The following is a 24,235-nucleotide window of genomic DNA, read 5'->3' on the forward strand; positions in this document are numbered from 1 at the left end:
GACTGGCTGCATCACCATCTGGTATGGGGGTCGGGGGGGGGGCTATTGCACAGGATCGAAGTAAGCCCCAGAAATTTGTAAAATTAGTCAGCTCCATCATGGGTGCTAGCCTCAGAAAGGCAGCTTCCATCAGTAAGGATCCCCACCACCCAGGACATGCCCTCTTTTCACTGTTACCATCAGGAAGGAGGTACAGAAGCCTCAAGGTGCACACTCAACAACTGAGGAACAGTTTCTTCCCCTCTACCATCCGATTTCTAAATAGATATTGAAGACTACCTCACTACTTTTTTTTAAAAAAAGTATCTGTTTTTGCACTACTTATTTCAACCATTTATACAAGTTTTCTAAGTATATTTATCACATATTGCATTGTACTGCTGTTGCAAAAGTTAACAGATTTCAAAACATATGCTGGTGATATTAAACCTGATTCTGATTATGTAGATGCAAAGGAACCGTTGGAAGCAGTGTACAAACAGTAAGCTAGTACAAAAATATTCCAAAATATTAAGAAAACAATAACAATTTTTATTGCTGGCTCACTCAATACAAAATTCCAATACATTAGTAGAATCTTGGATTACAGCTCAAATGTCTATACTAGTAACACCACCTTCAGTCTACACTTTAATGATTGAGCATGAGATTATGCAGAAAATCGGTCATGCATCTTTTCTCATAGGTAGGAATGGAGAGACTGAGGAGGAGTAATTCTCTTCTTTCTCCCTCCAGACCAATTTCTTGCAGGAACAGCTACGTGGCTTAATAACAACATTAATCATACTCCAAGCACATCTTTCGTTAGAGACTGACATTGACTTGAGGCGACAAGGAAATAAGAGGCAAGTGTAGCTTAATATTCAGAAAAAAAAATTCCTGTAAAAGAATACATGTAGCTTTCCAGTTAAAGAAAGTGCAAACAAATAAATACAAACAGATCTTTTGATGTGAAATCATTCCAATTCACTTTCAACAGAATGTAGATCAAAATGGGGAAATGAGCCAAGGAACGGGAGATGGAATTTAACATAGGCAAGGGCAAGTTAAGCCAAGGCAGGATTTGCACAGTAACTGATAGGGCCCTGGAGAGTGCTGTAGAACAGGTACAGGTGCACAGTTCTTTGGAACGGGATGCAGATAGAGCAGGTGGCTTTTGGCATGCTTGCCTTCATCAGTCAGGACATCGAGTACCAGAATTGGAATGTCATGTTACAACTGTATGAGAGTGTACCTGGAATGTTATATGCAGTTCTGGATGCCCAGCTATAGGTAGGATATCATTAACCTGGAAAGGGTGTAGGAAATATTCATGATCTGTGACTGGGTAGACTCAACTTAAAGGGTGAGGCTGGAAACGGTTGGATTTATTCTCTGGAGCGTAGAAGGCTGAGGGGTGATCTTATAGACATAAAAAAAATTATGGGGTGGGGGGCACAGAAAAGGTGAATGGTCACAGTCCTTTTCCCCAGGGTAGGGGAGTCTAAGATTACAGTATATAGATTTAAGGTGAGAAGGGAAATGTTTAAAAGGACCCGAGGGGCAACTTTTTCCAGAGAGTGTGGTGTGTGCATGGAATAAGGAAGCTATAGAGGTGGGTACATGTACAACTTTTAAGAGACACTTTGACAGATACTTGATTAGGAAAAGTTCAGAGGAATATGCCAAGTGCAGGCAAATGAGACCACTTCAGGTAGGTAACTTGGCTGAGATGGATGAGTTGGGTAGAAAAGGCCTGTTTCCGTGCTGTATAACTATGACTTTATAAATAGTGATGAGGAAATGTAACAATTGCAGTACAGCCACGAAAAAGTCCTTTAGGCACTGGAGATTTTGCAGATGTTGGAAGTCTTGAGCAAAACACAAAATGCTGGAGGAACTCAGCAGGTAGAGCAGCATACAAGAGGATAAACAGTCAACATTTCCAGCTGAAACAAAGGGCCTTGGCCCGAAACATCAACTGTTTATTCCCCTCCATGCAACCTGACCTGCTGAGTTTCTCCAGCGTTTTAGAATAATTTCCTTTTATATAGGAAAACAATTACCTCTTTTTTAGGTTCCTGTGAAACCTTCATCTCAGGGCCAACAACCTTAGCTAATTGCGAATGATGCTTCATTTCTTTTTTTTTAGCTTTCTTATTCTGAGACCCCTTCAACTCATTATTTTCAAATGTTCTCTTTGAAGTATGGTTTTCCATTTTATCCTCCAGTTTTATTTCATAAGCATTCATCTGAATCTGTTTTCCTTGTTTAATTGCACTCTGAAAAAGGAGGATAAAACGACAAAGATAGATATCACATTATACCGAAAGCAACATAATTAAACAGAACAATTTATTACCAAACATCATTCACTTCCATTTTTAAAAGCTACTGTCCAATAAAAGCCAGCTAACAATATATTTTGTAAAGTTTACTAAACTATGATAGCGAAACAGACTGAAAAGTTCAAGTTACAATTTGTAGATTCACAGAATATTAATAAAACAAAGAAAGGAAAATGCCTTCACTATCCTATTTGTCAAACACTTAATTTTAATCATATTCCATATCTATGAATTCTGGGTTAGCTTAGCAAGCTAATGAGGTGCACAAGTGACAGCCTTGTTCACAAGAGAGCAGGAACAAATACATATAATTAATTAGCATCTTCAAATGTCTCAAGGTGCTTCGATGGATCATGTCAAACAAAAATCTGAGAATCACCCATGCAGGATGAAATTTAGACAGGCAAAAATGGGCAAGTTTTAAAGAGCATTTCAAAAGCACGAAGGAGGTAGAGAATCAGGAATAAAACCCTGGAGTTCAGGGCTGAACAGTTAAAGGGATGACAGTCAGTGAGCATATTATTAATATCAAGGGCTTAAGTATTGGAGGAGTATAGATATCCAAAATATTAGGGAGGGGCAATAGACGGAAAGTCAGTACAAGGGTAAGAATCTTAAAATAGAACAGTTGCTCAAATGAAAAACCAATTTGTATATATTAGAAGAGGAACAATGCATGAAAGTATTTTAGTGAGAGGGAGGTCATGGACAGCTGGGTTTCAAATGTTTATAAAAGGTAAAAAGCAGGAGACAGCCACATCAGTGGTCATATAGTCAATGGAAGTAGAATGCTTTGATGATACTGCAAGTGCGGTGAACTAATTCTTTTACAGTCAAATGCAACACAGTCAATTAGAACTTGATTTGTTTAGCCTCAAGAATTCTCAGGGAGGCAAATCGAGTTAATAGTTGGTCTGAAGCAAATACTGAAAAAAATCCTTTGGTTTTTCTAAAGATTCACAAAAAGAAATTTATGTTCATCTAACATTTTATGTCAGACAAGCAGTTTGACAAAAATTGGAAGCAATAGCATGGGCAAGACTGGTGTTGCTGGAGACGAATTAGGTATCAGTGTACATGTGAAAATCCAACAGCTTTTTCTTCATATGTTGCTGCGTAGGGACAAGCCAAAGAGAAACAGAACAGCTAAGGTAACGATGTGGAAGTAGAATGAGAAGCTTAAGCAGCCAATTCTCTGACAATGACTGGAAGAAATTATTCATTACACTTCATTACATACACATATTAAATGAGTGAAACATAAATTGGTGAATTTACTGATGTAATTGATTACAAGTAATCAAATCACAGATATAATATGAATGTAATATTTATCAGTGCAGTATTTTCCTTATCTAAAAGGAAATGAAATTGCTTAGTAATGTGGAAAATTAAGTCAATTAAAACTAAATACCAGGCTATCTTAAATTAGAATTCACTAATTACCTTTATAAATTCTTCATATTCCTCTGTGAAAGAGAAAATGAAAACAAAACGATCAAACAGAATATGGCAAGAATAAAACCAAAATGTCTAACAAAAATCTTATTCACTACAACTACATAACTAAGCCAAATTTAAAAAGTTAATGGTGTGATTTTGTTTTTATTTTCAAAAGTTATTTAAGCACTGAAGAGTCTTTGAGATGGCCAAGATGTGATCTTGGGTTGCAAAGCCAACCAATGTGTAGTTCAATCTAGGAGGAGATAGACAAGATTGCTCAGAAGGTGAACTGTTACTTGACTTGCTGGTGGGTACTCATTAGGGAGACAAAAATGGTATTCTTATGGAAAACACTCAGCTCTGGTTGCTATTATGATAAGGTACCTTTAATAATGGACAAGACATTGCTGAGGATTTCAAACATTATGTAAAGGCATACAGGCCATCCCCAAGTAACATACAGGTTCCGTTTTTAACAGCTGCCCATAAGTTGAATTTGTCAACAAGTCGGATAAAACAAAAAACACTTCTCAGTACTGTAATGAATTGCATCAAAAGAAGGGGGGGGAGGGGGAGATAGATGCATGCATATATGTTGGAGCCCTTCTACAAGTTGGGCATTCATAACTGAGGACAGCTTGTACCGTTCACTTGACATTAGATATGTCAAAAGCCTTTGTTGAAACGTATAGGGAGACGTCTCAAGAGTTTTACCAAACTTCCAACACAAACATTTATTTTGTGCATACTAAAGACTTCACCTCCTTAAGACTTCTTAATGGAAGCATATGGGAAAATACTTGCTAAGTTCTTGATGGTCGATTGAAAGAATACAAGTAGGGGCGCAAACCAGCACTGGTACCTCTGACTCACAGTAACAAAGCGACGAGGAGGACAGGTTAGGGTGTTTACCTTCACTGCAAGTACAGGATTTACCCCCATCAGGAGGGTAGCTAAAAACTTATGCGTCTATCCTCCTCTAAACTGATGCCATCTCTTGGCCAGCACACTCCACATCTCCAGTGAAATTTGGGAGTGCAAAACCCGTGTATATACTACTTTGCAAAAAATAACTCTGATCAATAATAAGCAATAAATCTACAGGCATCAATTTTAAACACATTAACAACTTAAAGTTGCAATAATCAGCAGTTGGGGACCCAAACTGTGCATGGCTTAATAACACAGGATCTTTTAGTAGCACAGACTTCTCGTGATGTTTCTTGTGGATACAATTGCAACATTCATAAAATTAAACACTGTCTTAACACAGGTAACTTTTTTCCTCACTTTTCAAGTTCCTGTACACAAGTTTGAGGTCAAGTACAACTAACATGGAATTAAAAAGTATACCCTGATTAATAAACATTTTCCTTTTTGTACAAATATGATTCATATGCCTACCTACCTGCACTGTTAATAGACACCTGCAAAAGAAAAAAAATCATGAAACAAAATACACCTTAAAAACAAAACTCTAAAATATAAAGTGAACACATACATTGCCCTTGAAGCTAGTGGTTATGAAGTTAATATTTCACTCTTTAATCACACCACTGGGAACAGAACATTTGATTCTTTCAGAACTCATCACAAGAACCTCCAATCAAAGTTACTGAAAAAAAATGGCACATGCATCTCTGCCAAATTAGTTTTGAAGAAACCACAAGAACTTAGTTGCAGATTGACAAGATCTCTAGTGTGCACAGGAACAGTGCTCAAGTTTAGCTGGATGACCTTGAAAGACCCCTGGCATGCATCTATTTTGTGGATGCCCAACCATCCCATCTCTCAGCTTTAGCTGGAGACTTATTCCAAAAATTTCCATTAACAAACCTGGCTGCCCAGTCATTCAAGCAACACACAAAATGCTGGTGGAACACAGCAGGCCAGGCAGCATCCATAGGAAGAAGCACAGTCGACGTTTCGGGCCGAGACCCTTCGTCAGGACTAACTGAAAAAAAGAGATATTAAGAGATTTGAAAGTGGGAGGGGGAGGAAAGAAGCTAAGAGCTGGAAAGTTGATTGGCAAAAGGGATACAGAGTTGGAGAAGGGGGAGGATCATGGGACGGGAGGCCTAGGGAGAAAGAAAGGGGGAAGGGGAGCCCAGAGGAAGATGGAGAGCAGGCAAGGAGTGATTGTGAGAGGGACAGAGAGAGAAGAAAAAAAAAGGGGGAAATAAAAATAAATAAGGGATGGGGCAAGGAGGAGAGGAGGGGCATTAACAGAAGTTAGAGAATTCAATGTTCATGCCATCAGGTTGGAGGCTACCCAGACGGAATATAAGGTGTTGTTCCTCCAACCTGAGTGTGGCTTCTTCTTGACAGTAGAGGCGGCCATGGATAGACATGTCAGAATGGGAATGGGATGTTGAATTAAAATGGGTAGCCACTGGGAGATCCTGCTTTCTCTGGTGGACAGAGTGTAGGTGTTCAACGAAACGGTCTCCCAGACTGCGTCGGGTCTCGCCAATATATAGAAGGCCACACCGGGAGCACCGGACGCAGTATATCACCCCAGCCGACTCACAGATGAAGTGTCACCTCACCTGGAAGGACTGTCTGGGGCCCTGAATGGTGGTAAGGGAGGAAGTGTAAGGACAGGTGTACAACTTGTTCCGCTTACAAGGATTAGTGCCGGGAGGGAGATCAGTGGGAAGGGATGGGGGAGAATGAATGGACAAGGGAGTCGTGTAGGGAGCGATCCCTGCTGAAAGCAGAAAGGGGAGTGGGGCAGGGAAAGATGTGCTTAATGATGGGATCCCGTCAAAGGTAGTGGAAGTTACAGAGAATTATATGTTGTACCCAGAGGCTGTTGGGGTGGTAGGTAAGGACAAGGGGACATCTACTCTCACCCCATCCTCCCGCCACCCCACTAGGGATAGGGCTCCCCTTGTCCTTACCTACCACCCCACCAGCCTCCGGGTCCAACACATAATTCTTCGTAACTTCCGCCACCTCCAACGGGATCCCCCCTTCCCCTTTCTTTCTACTTAGGCCTCCTGTCCCATGGTCCTCCCCCTTCTCCAACTCTGTATCCCTTTTGCCAATCAACTTTCCAGCTCTTAGCTTCTTCCCTCCCCCTCCTGTCTTCTCCTATCATTTTGGATCTTCCCCTGCCCCTCCCACTTTCAAATCTCTTACTCTCTTTTTTCAGTTAGTCCTGACGAAGGGTCTCGGCCCAAAACGTTGACTTTACCTCTTCCTATAGATGCTGCCTGGCCTGCTGCGTTCCACCAGCATTTTGGGTGTGTTGCTTGAATTTCCAGCATCTGCAGATTTTCTCGTGTTTGCCCAGTCATTCATCTCTCATTCCCTGCAGTACTAGCTCCATTATCAGATCACTGAACCTATCAACAATTCAGCATGGTTTAAACCTACTCTCAATAAGAATACTCATTGGTTACTCATTAAAGCAACAGATCAGCAGGTTATCTCAATGCTGGTTAACAGTAGATACTGCTAGCTCCAAACAGCACAACTAAACAGAAAATTAATCTTTCAAAAAAATACATGTTAAATTACAACACAAGGAATTCTGCAGATGCTGGAAATTCAAGCAACACACATCAAAGTTGCTGGTGAACGCAGCAGGCCAGGCAGCATCTCTAGGAGGAGGTACAGTCGACGTTTGTGTTTAACTACAAATGCTCCCCCCCCCATTAAGAACCAAGTTAAATTTATTCACTCTGTGCAGAGTACTTCACCAATCTACCCTAACACCACAGGACTCACCTCTTCATTATCTTCATCAAAGTACTTTATTTGAACATTGTTGAGATCAAATAATACTTTTACCTGAAAAAAACATTTTTAAAAGTTATTCAGCCTGTCAACCAAAGTAATGCACATTAAGTGCTTAACTTTTGGCAAATTCACCTCATCAACAAACGTGTACTGTCGGATTTACAAGACACCATTTAGCTCTATTTGTTACTCATATTTCAAATTACGATCCACAAATCATCTCGAAAAAATCATTAGAAAGGAAGAAAAACAAAACTTTGCTTCCAGATTATTGGATCTTTACTATTAAATTCAACCAGCCAGGCAGCCCTGTAACGTGAAGGGCTTAAACACTACACCACATGGAGTAACTCCAAATATCTATATTTTTAGCTAAGCAATCGGTTCTCTTTACTTTGTCTATGAAGAATGCAAATGAAGTCATTGGGTACAGAAGGTCAAATCAGTACTACAGCTGATAGGCAACAGGTGTTCTTGGAGGGCTCTTAATATGGCCAAAGATAATTCACCATTTTCATTCTGCCCCCATCAGTGAGGGCAAACCTTCCTCAAGTTACTTTATTAATGACAGCTTTCTGTATTGATACTACTTAACAACTGTTTAACCCATATTTCTTCTCTGCAGTATATAGGCCACAGTGATCACAATATCTGAATACTGGAAGTCCAGTATTCATTCCCTTCCCCATTGAAGACTTCAGAGGCATTGACCTACAAACTTCAGAATTACATTTGATCAATGAGTTACTAGCAAAACTAATTAATGAAAGATTGACCATAAAGGATTTGCTTTATTTGAGCAGACAAAGTCCAGCATGGTCCAGAAACTGTCATATAAATATGCCCACAGTTGAGATTTGTAAACTTTGTTAACATTTATCAAGCACACCTTTGATTCAGCTAGAATAATTCCCACTGCCCAATCAAGACCAAATACAAAATTATTTTTGATGAATAGACAAAATTGATCATAGAAAACTTATAACCATCTTATAACCACTGAAAGCATTTTCACTTTGGAACCTGAAGGTTCATCAATATCCAGTTTGGGATTTGCACTATTAATCAAGGCCAAATTTTCTCAGTCTTTCATATGCCACGTAGTGTTGCTTCTAATTGTTCGAATTTCTATCGTCTTATGTCAACCTGATCATCGAGCTGTTACTGACATTGTAATAACACCATCTCTGTTCAATATTATCACATTATCACTAGCACTAAAAATAGATCACCCAGCATTTGCAGACCTTGCTTTGGGCAAGCTCCCTGGTTCATCAGTGGCACTTCAAAAATGCTGCACTCAGGTGACTCTGGATTGCTCAAAGACCAGGAATGACATGAAATAATGCAGGATGGGAGAAGATGCTACAAAAACATCTTATAAGTGAAAGAATTACTATCTTTCTTTAAACTATTTCGAACTTTAGAACTCTTTTCCTGACAGCACATTCGACTATATTCCGAAAGTCAACCATTTACCACAAGGATGATAAGTCAGAACAAATATTAGATTATTGGGGATTTTTCTATACCATAACTCTTGCATTTCTTTATTCTCTGACAGCTCCCTATTTTTTATGCAACTACAGTGAAAAAAAACAGAATGCTTCAGAGTTTAGAGCCCACACTTAACAATACTTTAAATGGATGGATCCAATACTTTATATGGACAGATCTTTCTAAAATAAGCACATTTAAATTATCAACCCCACCCCATGTTTCATGCATGTGAGGAAGATGGAGATACGGACAGTGTGTAGGTAGGAGGGATTCCTTTTTTTTTGAGGGGGTGGGTGTTGATTTACTTTTTAGCTGGTTCAGCACAGTATCATGGGCCAAAGAGCCTGTTCCTGTGCTGTACAAAGTTCAAAGTGAAAGATTAGACTCAGCACTATATCTAACTGAACAGGAAACTAACAGGGTCAAGTAAATTGAAGCAACTCAAGAAAAGGAAAGCTAAACTTTGTAAAGCCAAGTCTAAGCAAGATCTGAAAATTTTTTCTCCAGATTTTCAACATTTAACAATAGCAAACAGAAAGATGGCTGGGAAACTTAAAACCATCCTAACATTGTAACTCCGTATGTTAGAACAAAATAGCTGGGCTAATGACATTTCACTGATGGAAATTATACTTAAATTTACAGTTATTAACTACCACTGAATAGGATGTTTGGCCTGATTTTAAACTGAAAGGTAAAGCTAGCTTCCATTACATAACTTACACAAAAATGCCAGGCCCTAGATTTTTCCCTTTTAGCTCTAAAATCCTATAAGGAAGAAGGACTTCATCAAGCTCCTCAGCCATCGTTCTACTGCTTTTCTTTCCCTCTTGGCTACTGAATAAGTGAACGAGATAAAATAAAACTTAACAGAGCTATGGCCCAAACTGACATGTGACAGAATGGACATGTGGCAAAAAGAAATTTAAAACAGAAAAATGCAAAGTAGGAAGAAGAAGCAATATGTCACAACATATCTTTATAAGACATTGCTTCAACCATAACTACAGCTAGAGAGGATACAGAAAACATCTACTACAATGATTCTCAGCATGTTAATGTGATAGACTAGGAAATTGGGATTGTTCCCCCTGGTCAGACTATACAGAAAAAACAATTTTCAATGGTGGTAAGGTCAAAAACGAAAGGGCACACAACGAAGGTGAATGACAAAAGCGCAAATGAGGGAAAACTAATGCAGTAAATAATTATCGACCATGGTAAAAACAGATTCAAAAGTAGCATTCATGGGGAACTAGATTTGTATTTGAAAGGAAAAAAACGGAGCACTGAAGAGAGGGCCAAGTACTAAATTGAGCTTGATTGATCATTCGTACGAACAAGCGATAAGAACGCGAAGTGTAAACTTTCAAGTGATTTTGTGACAATATTAAAACTCTTACAACAGAGAGAAAAATAGTTGGGCGAGTACAGGAAAACATTTCGGATTAAATTAACATAAAAACAATTCAATCGTCACAACAACAAAAGACTACAGTATATCGAAAACACAATGTCTAGTTAAACGAGACTTCGCTTTGACGTTCGCAGTCCATGAACATACAGGATAAACAATCAACAGAATATTAGTTTTCTTAATCTGGGCGGCTGCGATTCGGCTCTCGAACAACCCAACACGTAAAAATACAAGGCCACGGAGCTGGGCCTGTGGCCAAAGCCTTGCTTTCCTCTCACTCACCATCGCTTCCAGGTCCGCCCATGTCGTTTTCACCGAGTCGCACGTCAGGAAAGTTTGCATCTCTCCGCCACAGGTCACACACAGTTTAATCTGTTCTTCCATTGTGCGCTCAAGCACACACAAGAAGACCGAGCCGTGGGTTTTATTCGCGGCGACTGAACCTTCGTGGAGACGACCGATCCTCACTCACCTTCTCCACTGTTTACATCACACAAACAACGTCACCCACCGCAGCCCGAGGTAAACACAGCCGCTAACTGGCTGCCCTTGCGTCACATGACCACCGTCCGGGTATTATATCATAATTAGTTTAAACCCTTGACGACAAATCAACAAACGATGCTAAATCACGAACAATTGGAACAGTGACTATGCAATGTGGTGTGATAGGAAAACTCCACCCACAATATTACAAATATTTCAAGTGAAAGCATGACCTTCCACGTCATACCGTGTTTCGTATACAATCGCAAACCAAGTCCGGTGTACGTAACTGCACCACGTGAATTACCGGAACGCGTGTGGCGTGATGACGAGTTCTTTGTCACGTAACTCGCAAGAAATGCGGGAAAACTAAAATATGGCGGAGTGGTTTGGATCTGAGTGAGGTCATCGCAGTCGTTTTTGCTTGATGCGCGTGCATTACATTTCTCCCCACTTCGAAGAGCTGATGAAAAAAAAGTGGCCTTGACAGGTTGTGTGTGTCTGATGACGTATCTCGGAATTTGTCGTTAGTGCGGCTCGTGAGCGGGTTCTGACAACACCTGTAGAAGTTTCAAGAAGCTCCGGCGCTGACTGCTGTTGTGAGGCCCGTGACCAAACACACTTAAGTAGAGAAAGTAAGGTGTTAAAATATAATAGTGTGTGCTATCAAGTATATTTTTTGAATTGTTATTGAGGTGTTTGAGGCAGGTTCGATGTTGTCGTTTGAAGTTAAATTGGATAGGTATATGGACAGGAAAGGAATGGAGGGTTATGGGCTGAGTGCAGGTCGGTGGGACTAGGATAGGGTAAGAGTTCGGCACGGACTAGAGGGGCCGAGATGGCCTGTTTCCGTGCTGTAATTTTTATATGGTTATGGGTTTTAACGAAACAATCTGCGTATTGTTATTTTCAGACATCCAATCTCTCCTGGAAGTTCCGGGAGTCTCCCGCATATTAATAGTGGCTCCCTGATGCCCGCAAATTATTTACAATATCATGGAAATCAATTTTTTTTGAGAGCGAGTGAGAGAAAGCGAGCGAGCGCGAGAGAGAGCGCGCCATGGTAGAGTGTTCTAGAAAAAGAAAATATAAAACGTACGTCACCCCAGACTACACTAACGCAACTAACCTAATAGGGGTCAAAACAATGACAGTGTCGCTCGCTGCAGTGTTTGCAATAGTGACTTTTCTATAGCTCATGGTGGGTTAAGGCTGTAAAAGACATGTTGAGGTGAGTTTAACAGGTGTCATTCGTTCATTAGCATAGCTAACGTTATTTAAACTAGCTGGCTAGGAGCTACTCTATTGCAGACATCCCACCTCTCCCGGAAGTCTCCCGCAAATTGATGGTGCTACCTCCCTGAAATGAGTCTTTGCAGGGTGGGATGTCCGTATTTTCCACTTAATTTGTTAATGGTAAGTTGTGAGTTTCATGTAGTTGGGAGGAAGGTCTGAGGCGTTGAAGTGTGGTGCAGTATAGCTATACCGAACGACACTAATGCTTAGACCTAATTTATATATAACTAAGATGCCTCAGGAACCCAATCCTAACCCCGCGCACAATGTTTTTCATATGCAGTGCTATGAAAATTGTCTTGGCAAACATCTGCATGCCCCCTTCTTCTCGTGTAGTTTTATGGCGGTTGGCAAACCAGCTTTTAAGGGGCATTACTGCCACCTGCTAGACTGGAGTGTGGATCTTTGGATAAACAGGAGAAGGGAAAAGAATTGCATTCCCTATATTCTATATAATAAACCTGAGTTTTTCAGATACTTCATGATACGGATCTGTATTTCTCTTGAATTCCCACTTAAAATGTATTCTATACCCACATCAGTTTTTTTGTTTATCTTAAGCGCTCCTATCATCTTCACTCTTTTTGATACTTCTGACATTTTATCAGTACATGTTCAACTGTTTCTGGTTGATTACAGTATTCACACAACCCAGTTGGATGTTTCCCTATTTTGTGTAATGTGTAATTAAGATTAGTGTGTCCAATTCTCAAACGACTGATGATCACTTCTGTCTTTCTATATCCACTTGACAATCTTTTGTATCTGACTTGCCTCTGTATTTTGTACAGTTATCTCCCTGTTTCACTTTCATCCCAGTGCTTCTGCCATGTCTCCTCAATACGTGTTTTAATAATGCTCTTGACTTCCACTTTGCTAAGAGGGATCTGGACCTCTATTATAGACGATTTCAGCGATTGTTCAGCTATTCATTACCCTCCACTCCACAATGAGCAGGAACCCAAAGAAAGCTTGCTTCTATCCCATTTTTGGTCAGTGTATACAACTTGCATAAAGTCTCCAATAAAGTATCCTGTCTACTTTCTGATTTTCTTGATTTGATCGAGATTAATGCAGATAAAATGTCTGAAAAGATTACAACCTTTTTGATATTATTTTCTTCTATCTAAGATAATGCACTCAATATTGCCATGAATTCTGTTGTATACACTGATAAATGGTTTGATGTTCTTTTCCTGATACTAGTTTTGCACTGAGGAATATAGACTGCAATACCTGTGTGACCAGATCGAGGGTCTTTTGATCCATCGGTAAATATTACAAGTTCATTTCTAAAATGTGAGTCTATATATTCTTGTTCTATCTGTTTGATTCCATAGTTAGACTTTTTAAAAAGTTGTTGCAGGTTTTTATCTACTGTATGCATTGTAAAGAGCCATGGAGGAACAGCAGATATTGGAACTGTAGGGCTGTATTCCATTTCGTGTAGACCATATTTTTGTGCTGCTGCATCCCCAATCCATCCAAAGCTATTATAACTTATTATGTTCCCAGCAGTCTTTTAATATAGCTTTAGCTGGATGTGAGTAGTTATGTCCCATGATGTTAACCCAGTGATTTAGCATTAGCTTTATTCTTCTAAGTCTTAATGGCATTTCCCCCATTTCGAAGAGCTGATATAGGTGATGCTCTGAATGCATCACTACATATCCTGAGGGCCTGAGCTTGCTCATCATCCAGCATTTTTAAATTACTTTCTGTAGCTGACATGTAAGCTACACTTCCATAATCCAATGTAGCCCTCATTAAAGCTTGATAAATATTTAATAGCGATATCCTGCTCACACCCCAGTCTTGCCCGGCAAGACCCCTCAATAAGTTATTTATTTTTTTACATTTGTTTGTAATTTTCTCAATTTGCTTTTTCCATGCAAGTTTCTCATCAAATAACAAACCAAGGAACCGAATTACCTTTACCTGCTCTAATTTTTGTTCGTATAATTTCATGGAAACTGATTTGTGACTTCTTGAGAAACATATCACTTGCGACTTGTAGACAATTTGAAACCCCATTTATTTACCCACTCCTCCACTTTATTTATTGCAACTTGCATTTTCCTTTGTATATAAATTAAATTTCTTCCCCTCACCCATCTGCGTATAAGGATTTCCCCCACACTATGTTCAACTTGCGCATATATGTCATTTATCACTGGAAAATAGTAGAGGACTGTAGACACTACCTTGTGGTGTTCCATTTTCAACCAAATATGTCCTGGAGTACTCTGTTTCCACCTTGACTTGAATTGTTTGACCAAAAAGATAGTCTAGAACCCAATAATATAATTTTCCTTCCACCCCTAGTTCTTTCAATTTAATTAACACTCCCTCTTTCCAGAGCATATGGTATGCCTTTTCTATGTCAAATAATACCGCCAGGACCATTTCTTTATTTGTTTGAACCTTCCTAATTTCAGATTCCAAGCTAAGTATTGAATTTACTGTAGTTCTTCCTTTACGAAAACCGCTTTGGTAGGGAGAAATGAGATTTCTTTTTTCTAGAAAGTATGTAAGTCTATCAGTTATTACTCATTCCATAAGTTTACCTAGCTGTGAAGTTAGTGCAATTGGTCTATAATTTGTTGGGTCTGATGAATCTTTAACAGGTTTTAATACTGGAACAATAACAGAATGTTTCCATGTAGTTGGTAGTTTACCTGTTTCCCATATTTTATTAAACAGTCTCTGTAGAACTAGAAGTGCACTTCTTGATAAATGCTTCAGCATTATACCCCATACTTGATCCTTCCCAGGAGAAGTGGACCGCACATTCATAATGGCTCTTTCTATTTCTGTTATGCTAACAAGTGTATCCAGCACTACTTCTGAGGTTGCTCTTTTGTCTGTAATTCCCGAATTTTGCTTAAGCCTCTCCTCCCTTTGCTGTCTAGCCTCAACTGTCAAATTCTCTGAGCTATGTATGTTTACAAAAGTTTTTGCCAATATTGCTGCTTTTTCTACATTGTTAATTGTCATTTTGCCCTTAGTTTTTAGCACAGGAATCTCTTTACTACTACTTATACCATTGATTTTCCTTATCATGCCCCATATTTCGGACAGTTGAGTTTCTCTTCTTCCAATTTTGTTACAATACTGTCTCCAAAATGCTCGCTTTGCTTGTCTGATTGTTTTCCGAACTTCTGCTTGTGCTCTTTTATATTGTATTAATGTTTCTACCGAATGTTGTCTTTTTAACATTTTAAATGCTTTATTTCTTGCTTTTATACTTCTACTACATTCACAATACCACCATAGAACATTTTTCCTCTTTCCTGTACCTTTACTTTTCGGAATAGTTTCTTCTGCCGAATTTATAATTGCTGTGACCAATTTATCACTCATTTCTTCTATATCTGATATATTTTCATCTAAAATCTTTGTGCATCTTTACTTCACTTCTTTTTTGAAATATCTCCCACTCTGCCTTATTTAGTTTCCACTTTGACACTCTAGATCCTACATTTTCTTCTATTTTAACCGGAATCCTTGTGAGTAAGGGATAGTGATCACTTCCTACTGTAGTTTGTTTTAATACGTTCCAAGTACTGATTCCTGCTAATTCTCAACTTACAAATGTTAAGTCTATTGCAGTTTCTGTGTTTTGGGATATATTATATCTCGTACCTTCTCCATTATTTATACATACCAGTTTTTCATTAACTAGAAATTCTTCTATCACTAATGTTTTCATCCACATTTTTACATCCCCATAGTCTACTGTGTCCATTGAAATCCCCACACCATATTATTTTCCCTTGCATCCTACCACCCACTTTGCTTAATGTATCCTTGCTTAGTCTTCTACATGGATTATAATTTATTATTACCAAGCTTTCTCTGTCTATCGATAGTTTGATTATTATTGATTCATACTTCTGCCCTATGTTGACTATATTATATCTCATCCCACTGGCTATAAATATTGCTACTCCTCCACCTTTGCCATTGCTTCTATCCCTCCTAATTGCTGTATATCCTTGTAAAACAAAATCTAGTTGTGGTTTCAACCATGTTTCTTGTATACATAGAATCTGAGGTTTTTCCCCTTAAGTTCTGATACATATTTCTTAAATTCTTGACCATTTGCGATAAGACTCCTTGCATTCCATTGCAATATATATATTGCCATTAAGATCCCGCCTCCCCTACCTGTGATCTGTTTGATCCTCCATTCAGCGTTTTTTCAACTGCTTCCCACTAAGCCCTGTAATACCAAGCAACACACATAAAAGTTGCTGGTGAATGCAGCATCTCTAGGAAGAGGTACAGTCGACGTTTCCTCCCTCTACCAGTAAATGTTCCCCGTGCCACTGGCTGCAACACAAGCCCAAAGCATGATCGATCCACCCCCATGCTTAACAGTTGGAGAGGTGTTTCTTTTCATGAAATTCTGCACCCTTTTTTCTCCAAACATACCTTTGCTCATTGCGGCCAAAAAGTTCTATTTTAACTTCATCAGTCCACAGGACCTGTTTGGATGTTCCTTTGAACTTTTTGAATAGAACTTTTGGGGAACATTTGCCGGTAGAGGGAAGAATGAATTCAATTAAGTACCAGCAAATTCTGGAAGCAAACATCACACCATCTGTAAAAAAGCCAAAGATGAAAAGAGAATGGCTTCTACAACAGGATAATGATCTTAAACACACCTCAAAATCCACGATGGACTACCTCAAGAGGCGCAAGCTGAAAGTTTTGCCATGGCCCTCACAGTCCCCCGACCGAAACATCATTGTGGATAGACCTCAAAAAAGCCGTGTATGCAAGATGGCCCAAGAATCTCACAGAACTGGAAGCCTTTTGCAAGGAAGAATGGGTGAAAATCCCCCAGACAAGAATTGAAAGACTCTTAGCTGGCTACAAAAAGTGTTTACAAGCTGTGATACTTGTCAAAGAGGGTGTTACTAAGTACTACCATGCAGGGTGCCCAAACTTTTGCTTCAGGCCCTTTTCCTTTTTTGTTATTTTTGAAAAAGTAAAAGATGGAAATAAAGTTTTCTTGCTTAAAATATTAAAGAAATGTCATCTTTAACGTTATGCCTTTTGGAAATCAGTTCATCATTTACTCACTTAGCTATTCACAGTAGAAGAAATTTTGGCCAGGGTTGCCCAAACTTTTGCATGCCACTGTATATGACATGAAACGCATTAGCAGTAGAATGCAAAAACGTACTGCAAGAATGGAATAATGAGAAATCTGATGGTGGTTGAGGATGAGGCTTTTCCGAAGTAATTCAGCGTGGGTCTTTGGGCTCCTGTATCTTCTCCCTGATTGTAGTAACAAGACAAGGGTATGTCATGTCTCGGATGGTAAGGGTCTTTAATGATGGACGCTGCTTCTTGATTTTAAAGATGTCCTTTGTTGTGGAGAGTTGTGCACATGAGGGAGCTGGCTGAGACTATAGCCCACTGTGGTCTTTTGGAGTCTTGTACATGGGAGGCTGCATTCTGACAAGTGATATAAGTGATCAGAATGCTCTCCAGTGTACATTTGCAGAAACTTGTAAGAGTAGTGACATACTCGATCTCCTCAAACTTCTAACAAGTAGAGCTTTTGGCATGCCTTCGTTGTGCTTGCATTTAATGTGCTGGGCATGGGAAAGATCCTCTAAGCCGTTGGCACAAAACTGCTCACCTTTTCCTCAGCTGGTCCCCCTCAATGAGGTCTGTTATGTTCTCCCAACTTCTCCATGTGCTTGTATCCCTTCATAGCCATATTTTAGCCCACCTGCTCAATTTGTCTAAATGCCTTTGAGGCCCTTTTGTGTCCTCACATCTCATAATTACATTCAGTTTTGTATCAGCAACAAACTTGAAAAAAATTACATTTGGTTCCCTCCAAGATGTTTCTCTGTTAACAAAGGATTCAGTTCATAAAGAGCACGTGGAAAAATTCATAGAAGTATAGTAAACCTGTTCATGGCTTACTAGTTGCAGTGGAATTGTAATAAAGGAAGTTACGTGCCAGTTGATCTCCGTCCAGTACAGATATGGTTAATCAAATGCAAACAGCTTGTTTTGAAGAGCTGAAAGGAACTAGTTGAGGCTTGCAAGTCATTCTAAACAGGCACCTCCGATTGTTGCCTCATGGCAGAGTGCAAGTATTTGAGGGTTTACATAAGTTAAATCCACAGTTAAACTTCACGGACTGCCTCATTAACCCAATAAAAAGTCGTTAAATATTACAGGCTTACACGTCACAATTTAATGATGCTCCCTACTCTTCTTTTGGTGCATGAAACCTTTGTTTAAATGGTGAATTACATTGGAACTTTTCGTAGCAAGTGTTCCTTAATTGTAGATCGGAAATGTCTGGTGCACAAACACTGATCTCTGTAGCATCCCACTAATTACAGCCTGCTAACCTGGGGAAGACCAATTCATTTCAACTGTTTTCTGTCCAGTAACCAATTCTTAATGCCAATTATACCCATTTTTCCATGCTATAATCTTGTTGGGCAGCATCTCGCATAGGAACTTATCAAAGCATTCTGAAAATGCAAATACACTGCCAATAGTTGCCTCCTACTAGACAAGCTCTCGTCTCCTTCTCGATTCGTGCTGACCTATTCTTTATCATGTCCTTCATTACAGAGTCAGTATTTTCCCTAATATTACCGATAGGCTAACAGCTCAGTTATTCTGTTCCTCTTTCCATCCTTTAGTGTGGTCACATTTATCATTCTGCAAGACCAATTACAGAGTGTCCACCATCTCTTAAAGCCAATAAAATAAATGCAGATACTAGATATCTGAAATTAAATGGGAAATTGTAGCTGGTATGGAAGTGTCCACAGATCTTCTTTCAAAATTCAGAATCAGGTTTAATATCACCACCATGTGTCTTGAAATTTGTTAACTTAGCTGCAGCAGTTCAATGAAATACATGATAAATATGAGGGGGGGGGGAACGGGGAACTAATTTCTGTCTATAAAAATTTAGACAAGTAGTGTAGATTATCAGGTGTTAGGAACTCATCAGCAGTATCACTAACTTGTAGAACTTTAAAAAAACTAGTTATTTTCTTCCATTCCTCGTTCTCTAGAATTTCTGTCAGATTATCTTTTCTTTGAAGTTTATGTGCATTTATTTAATTCCATAGCCATTTTGGTAATTGGTTTATTATTGTCACATGTACTGAGATACAGTGGAAAAAACCTTTGTGTTCTAGCCAGGGAAATCATTGCATAGATAAATCCATCTAGGTAGTGTAAAGGGAGGGAAGAAATGAATGCAGAATATGGTGCTACAGTTACAGAGTTGCAGTGGAAGGTTAGACTGAGATGCCAGGATTTCATATTTTGTGTATAGGTGGTCCACTCAAGAGTCTTATAACAGCGGGGTAGAAGCCATCATTGAGCTTGGTGATACATGTTCTCTAACTTATGTATCTTCATAACTTTTGTTATGAATTCTCCCATCCCTCTCCATAAGGGACCACATATGTGTTCACTAAGACTTTTTATATAGCTATAGAAGTGCTTGAAGTCCATTTATTTTTCTTTGCCCGTTTACTCTCATTATATCTAGCCTTTAGTAATTTCGAGGTCTTACTTTGAGTTCTGAAATGCTCCTAATCCTTAGACATACTGCTGTTTCTGGCAATCCAAAATCTCCTCCTTGTATTTAATGCTATCTCTAATTTATTCTTTCAGCCACAGGTGGACCACTTTACATCTTTGGTTTTTTTGCTTTAGGAATGTGTTTTCCCCCAAATGCTAGCCTTTCCTGTCCAAAGACCATAGTTTCAGTTTGATCAACACTGATTTTAAAAATAAACAAAATTTATTGTTATTCTTTACCTAAATGCCCCTTTACCTTACCAAAGGATCCTTTCTCATTACAAAAAAGATCTAAAATCTCCTCTTTCATATATTCCTGAATACGCTGACCTAAATCTGATCAGTTTTGGTTAGCAGCTGGCTACTTAATTCCTGTGTAAGATTACAGTCTAATTTTAACCACAATTTTTATTGTACTTTTAATTGTATAGTTAGCCTTTCATGATGGCTGAGCAGTTCAAATGGTAAAATGAAAGCGAGCAATTTCTAAGTTTGTATATAAATGTTGATTGCTAAGATAATGTACTAAATATTGGGTAAAGCAGAACTTGTTCATTAATGCACACATTAATTTGCAGAGATCTACAAAATAAACAGAAATGTCTTTGAGCAAGTCGGAAATTGAACGTGTGCACAATGTTTTGTCGCTAATATTGAAGAATTTGGAATGTCCAGTATGGTAAGTAGCAGAAATTGAATAATATCAACTTCTAACTACTTGGCATTCACTTGTGGAAGATCTTACCAGATGGTTGTTGTGGTATACCATATGAGTAGACCTATACATGACACTTTCTCTCAATGCAATTTTAAAATGAATTTTACTAGAGTGTATCTTGCCAATACTAAAAATTTTTATACTGCACATGAGGTTGAATCATGTGGCATCCTTGATTTCAAAAAGTATTTTAGGGTTCAGATACAAAAGCAAAGAGTGAATGAAGGTACTTTTAAAATAATACAGGTGTCCCCCGCTTTTCAAAAGTTCATTTTACGCCACTTTGCTTTTACGAAAGACCTACATTACTACCTGTTTTTGCTAACCGAAAGAAATCCGAAGAGGATTTTCGCTTTTCGTGTTTTCTCGTAAAACAGTTCAGTGTTTGATTTGCAGCGAGCTGTTATAGAGGCAGCGCACCGCCAAGCTCCTTCCCCGGGAACTACACTCAGCATCTCAGCATCAAGCTGCCATAGCTTTGAACTGTGTCTATGAGCGTCTGTGCTTTATCTCAATTTATTCTGTGCATCCGTTAGCAAGATGTGTCCTAAGGTATCAGAAAAGCCTAAGAGAGCTCGTAAGGGTGTTATGCTTAGCGTAAAACTGGACGTAATTAAGCGTTTCAATCGTGGTGAACGAAATAGACATTGTGCGTGCATTGAACTTACCTGCGTCCACCATTTGTACTATATGTTAGTGTTATTTCAGGTTTTATGTGTTATTTGGTATGATTTGGTAGGTTATTTTTTGGGTCTGGGAATGCTCAAAATTTTTTCCCATATAAATTAATGGTTTACAAAAGGTTTCATAGGAACGCTCTACTTTCGGATAGCGGGGGAAACCTGTATGTTGGTTTAATGACTTTTAATTATTTTAAATATCATAAATGTTATTATTTTTGTATGTTAAAACTCTCAATGCTTTGAAAACTGGTAGATGGGTTTCTGTTGATTAACCAAGCTTTTAGGTTAGTCTTGCGATGTGGTTTTGGTGTTCCTTGTGTGCCCGACTGCTGTTTAGGCTTCACTCAAGTCCAGAATGCTTCAGGTGAATAAATCTTCCTCATGCAGTCCAGATACATACATGACAATGACTACAAGCGAATATGATCAGACTTTTACTATCGCAATTCTTGAGAACAAAGTGAAAATGCCTTGCATCAATTTTACAGATTCCTGGTGTGACCACTCCTGGAGTTATTGTGTAAACTATGGTCTCTTTACCTAAAACAAATAAATTCATTGAGAGGGAGTATCGCACTGATTCTTGGAATGGCTGGTCTGTCATGAGGAAAAATTGAGTAAGCCAAAACTCTTCTATAGAAGAATAAGAGGTGACTTCATTGAAGTGTACAAAATCCTTAGAGTTCGACTGGCTGAATGTAGGAAGAATATTTCTCCAGAGTTAATTTCTGGGAACTAGGAGTCTCAGTCCCAAAAGGTTACGTCATTTAGAATTGGGATTAGGTGAAACCTTTTCAACAGGCAGATATTGAATCTTGAGGGCTATGGAGACTTCAAAGGTTCAAAGGTCCAATTTAATATCAAGGAAATGTATACAATATACATCCTGAAACGCTTTTTCTTCGCAAACATCCACGAAAACAGAGGAGTGCCCCAAAGAATGAATGGCAGTTAAACGTAAGAACCCCGAAGTCCCCCCCCCCAGCTCACAACAGGAATTCTGCAGATGCTGGAAATTCAAGCAACACACATCAAAGTTGCTGGTGAACGCAGCAGGGTCTCGGCCTGAAACGTTGACTGTACCTCTTCCTAGAGGTGCTGCCTGGCCTGCTGCGTTCACCAGCAACTTTGATGTGTGTTGCTTGTCCCCCCCCCCCCAGCTCCCCATGTAACATTCCCTCTAATTTTTTTAAACAGCTCTTTATTTTTTAGAAACATGAGAAAATATTGTATGCCCTTCCATCAAACTTGTCATTCTAGTATGATTGCTTTTAATGTTATCACTTTTTTTGTCTTTCACTTGTTACCTATGTCATTGCTTTTCCACTGTATTTTATGTTTGATATTTTTGTATGAAATTAATTCTCCCATTTCTATTTTAGCTTCGAATTGATGAAAGAGCCAGTATCAACAATATGTGACCATCGGTTCTGTAGGTAAGTAAAACAGTGCTTTCTATTTCTGAAATAGTGTCATATGCAGGATGTTCCAGGATCTGTGCTCACTAATGATGAAAGAACAGAGGCATAATTCCAAGACTGAATGGTGTGCAACCTTTCTATTTGAGAAGCCCCCGCCTTTCTGAGTGGTAGAAGCTACGGACTTGGGAAGTGCTCTCAATGTAGCCTATGCATGTAACTGCAGTGTGTGCAGTGATTGGGGAGAGGATGGATACGGTACCAAGCAAAGGAGCTGCTTTGTCCTGGGGGTTGTCTGACCTTTTGAGTGCTGTTGGGCTGCATTCTTTTGGGCACCCATCAGAATACCCAATCTCCGTCCTGATGCTGCAGCTATGTACTGGTCCAGATGATCTCTAGTCAAGAGACCATCCATTTCCCCACAACCCACAGGAATTTAATAATGACCACGTCTATGGTAAAGTCATTGAATATCAAGCAACTCTTTTTGAAGTTGGTCATTGGTGCTTTGGTGGTGCAAATGTTACTTAGGGCTAGCTTCATGTGGACTCCTTCGTTAGCTCAAGAGTTGCAAATGACATTAAACATTGCAATTGTCAGCAAGCATCACCACTTCTGATCTCTTGATAGAAGTGAGGTCATTAGGGATACAGCTGAAAATGGTTACCACAACCACTTTTGTGACTGATCCAAAGTCATTGGAGAGACACTGAAGCTGGTGATAATGAAGTACTTATTCACTACAACAAGCAGGCATCACCAGAGACCCGCAGTAGAGGCTCAAAGCCCAAAGATACGTCACATCTTTATACTCTTAAAATCAAGAGTAACAGTAGCTGATACCGTTTCAATAGTTACAATGACATCATTTCCTTCAATATTTTAGATTGACAATACTTTGAATTGCATATCTACTGGGGCAGACACCTCTGAATGTTCAAACACTTCTGTCACAAAGTAATTCACACACCTAGTCTAAAAGCTTCTGGGGGCAGAAATCTGACACCCAAAATCGATGTTGTCAGGGCTGTCTCTGAGTACACAAACTATTGATTGCCTATACCTGTGACCATGTTTGATATGCTAAGTGACAACATCTGTCTGGTCTGCCCCCTTCAACTCAGTAACAATGGTGCAAATAACTTGGCCTATGTTGCCTGGTTTGATGCAGACCAGTTAACAGAGCCCCATTGTCTTAACGTTTAGCGACTGCATCTGCAATCTCTTAGTGTGTGGAACAGCTTGTGCTTTTAACTTCAATTTATTGCTTGTAATTTGCAAGCAAAACTGAAAGCTATTTGCAAGCTTCCTGAACTTATTTACATTTACAATAAAAATTGAAGCCTGATTCTTATTTGAATTAATATTTGCTGTATTCATATAGCTCCAGCATAACTCCTGAATGACCACGACCCATTCGAGGTTTAACAATATTTGAGCCTTTTATCCTTCAGCCTTTGCTTTTATTTTACTCAAGGCTGCTTGGTGCCAGTAAGTCAGTCGACTGCTGCCTGGCAGTCATTTTAAACCCTTCTCTACGATTTTATCTTTGGACCCTTGTCCATTTGTCCTCCCCCATCCCTCCCCACTGATCTTCCTCCTGGCACTTATCCTTG

The 24,235-nt window shown here is 39.1% G+C and overlaps 2 protein-coding genes across 13 annotated transcripts in view; one reads left to right on the plus strand and one right to left on the minus strand.

Annotated features, from left to right (window-relative positions):
* Nucleotides 1-11,110, minus strand: part of nbr1a (NBR1 autophagy cargo receptor a) — a 50,743-nt gene extending 39,633 nt beyond the window's left edge. For 2 of the 3 annotated variants that reach the window (XR_011883834.1, XM_072249027.1), the window contains exons 1-5: nt 10,717-11,110; nt 7,506-7,568; nt 5,179-5,197; nt 3,774-3,796; nt 2,046-2,261 (exon numbers count right to left, since the gene is read on the minus strand). Coding sequence is in view for 2 of the 3 variants with exons in the window: in XM_072249027.1 (XP_072105128.1) it covers nt 2,046-2,261; nt 3,774-3,796; nt 5,179-5,197; nt 7,506-7,568; nt 10,717-10,818 (423 nt within the window). In the remaining variant the exon portion in view is untranslated. The remainder of the gene's footprint in view (nt 1-2,045; nt 2,262-3,773; nt 3,797-5,178; nt 5,198-7,505; nt 7,569-10,716) is intronic. The other variant, XM_072249026.1, reaches the window with a different exon arrangement.
* Nucleotides 11,111-11,268: 158 nt separating this feature from the next.
* The window catches only part of LOC140191727 (breast cancer type 1 susceptibility protein homolog), a 200,395-nt gene continuing 187,428 nt past the window's right edge, over nt 11,269-24,235 (plus strand). For 4 of the 10 annotated variants that reach the window (XM_072249421.1, XM_072249418.1, XM_072249419.1 and 1 more), the window contains exons 1-4: nt 11,269-11,555; nt 13,423-13,515; nt 20,379-20,479; nt 22,584-22,637. In XM_072249421.1, the coding sequence (XP_072105522.1) occupies nt 20,400-20,479; nt 22,584-22,637 (134 nt within the window). In that variant the 5' untranslated portion in view covers nt 11,269-11,555; nt 13,423-13,515; nt 20,379-20,399. The remainder of the gene's footprint in view (nt 11,556-13,422; nt 13,516-20,378; nt 20,480-22,583; nt 22,638-24,235) is intronic. The other 6 variants (XM_072249415.1, XM_072249412.1, XM_072249416.1 and 3 more) reach the window with 3 other exon arrangements.

Source organism: Mobula birostris, chromosome X, assembly GCF_030028105.1.
Source record: "Mobula birostris isolate sMobBir1 chromosome X, sMobBir1.hap1, whole genome shotgun sequence".
Classification (NCBI taxonomy): domain Eukaryota; kingdom Metazoa; phylum Chordata; class Chondrichthyes; order Myliobatiformes; family Myliobatidae; genus Mobula; species Mobula birostris.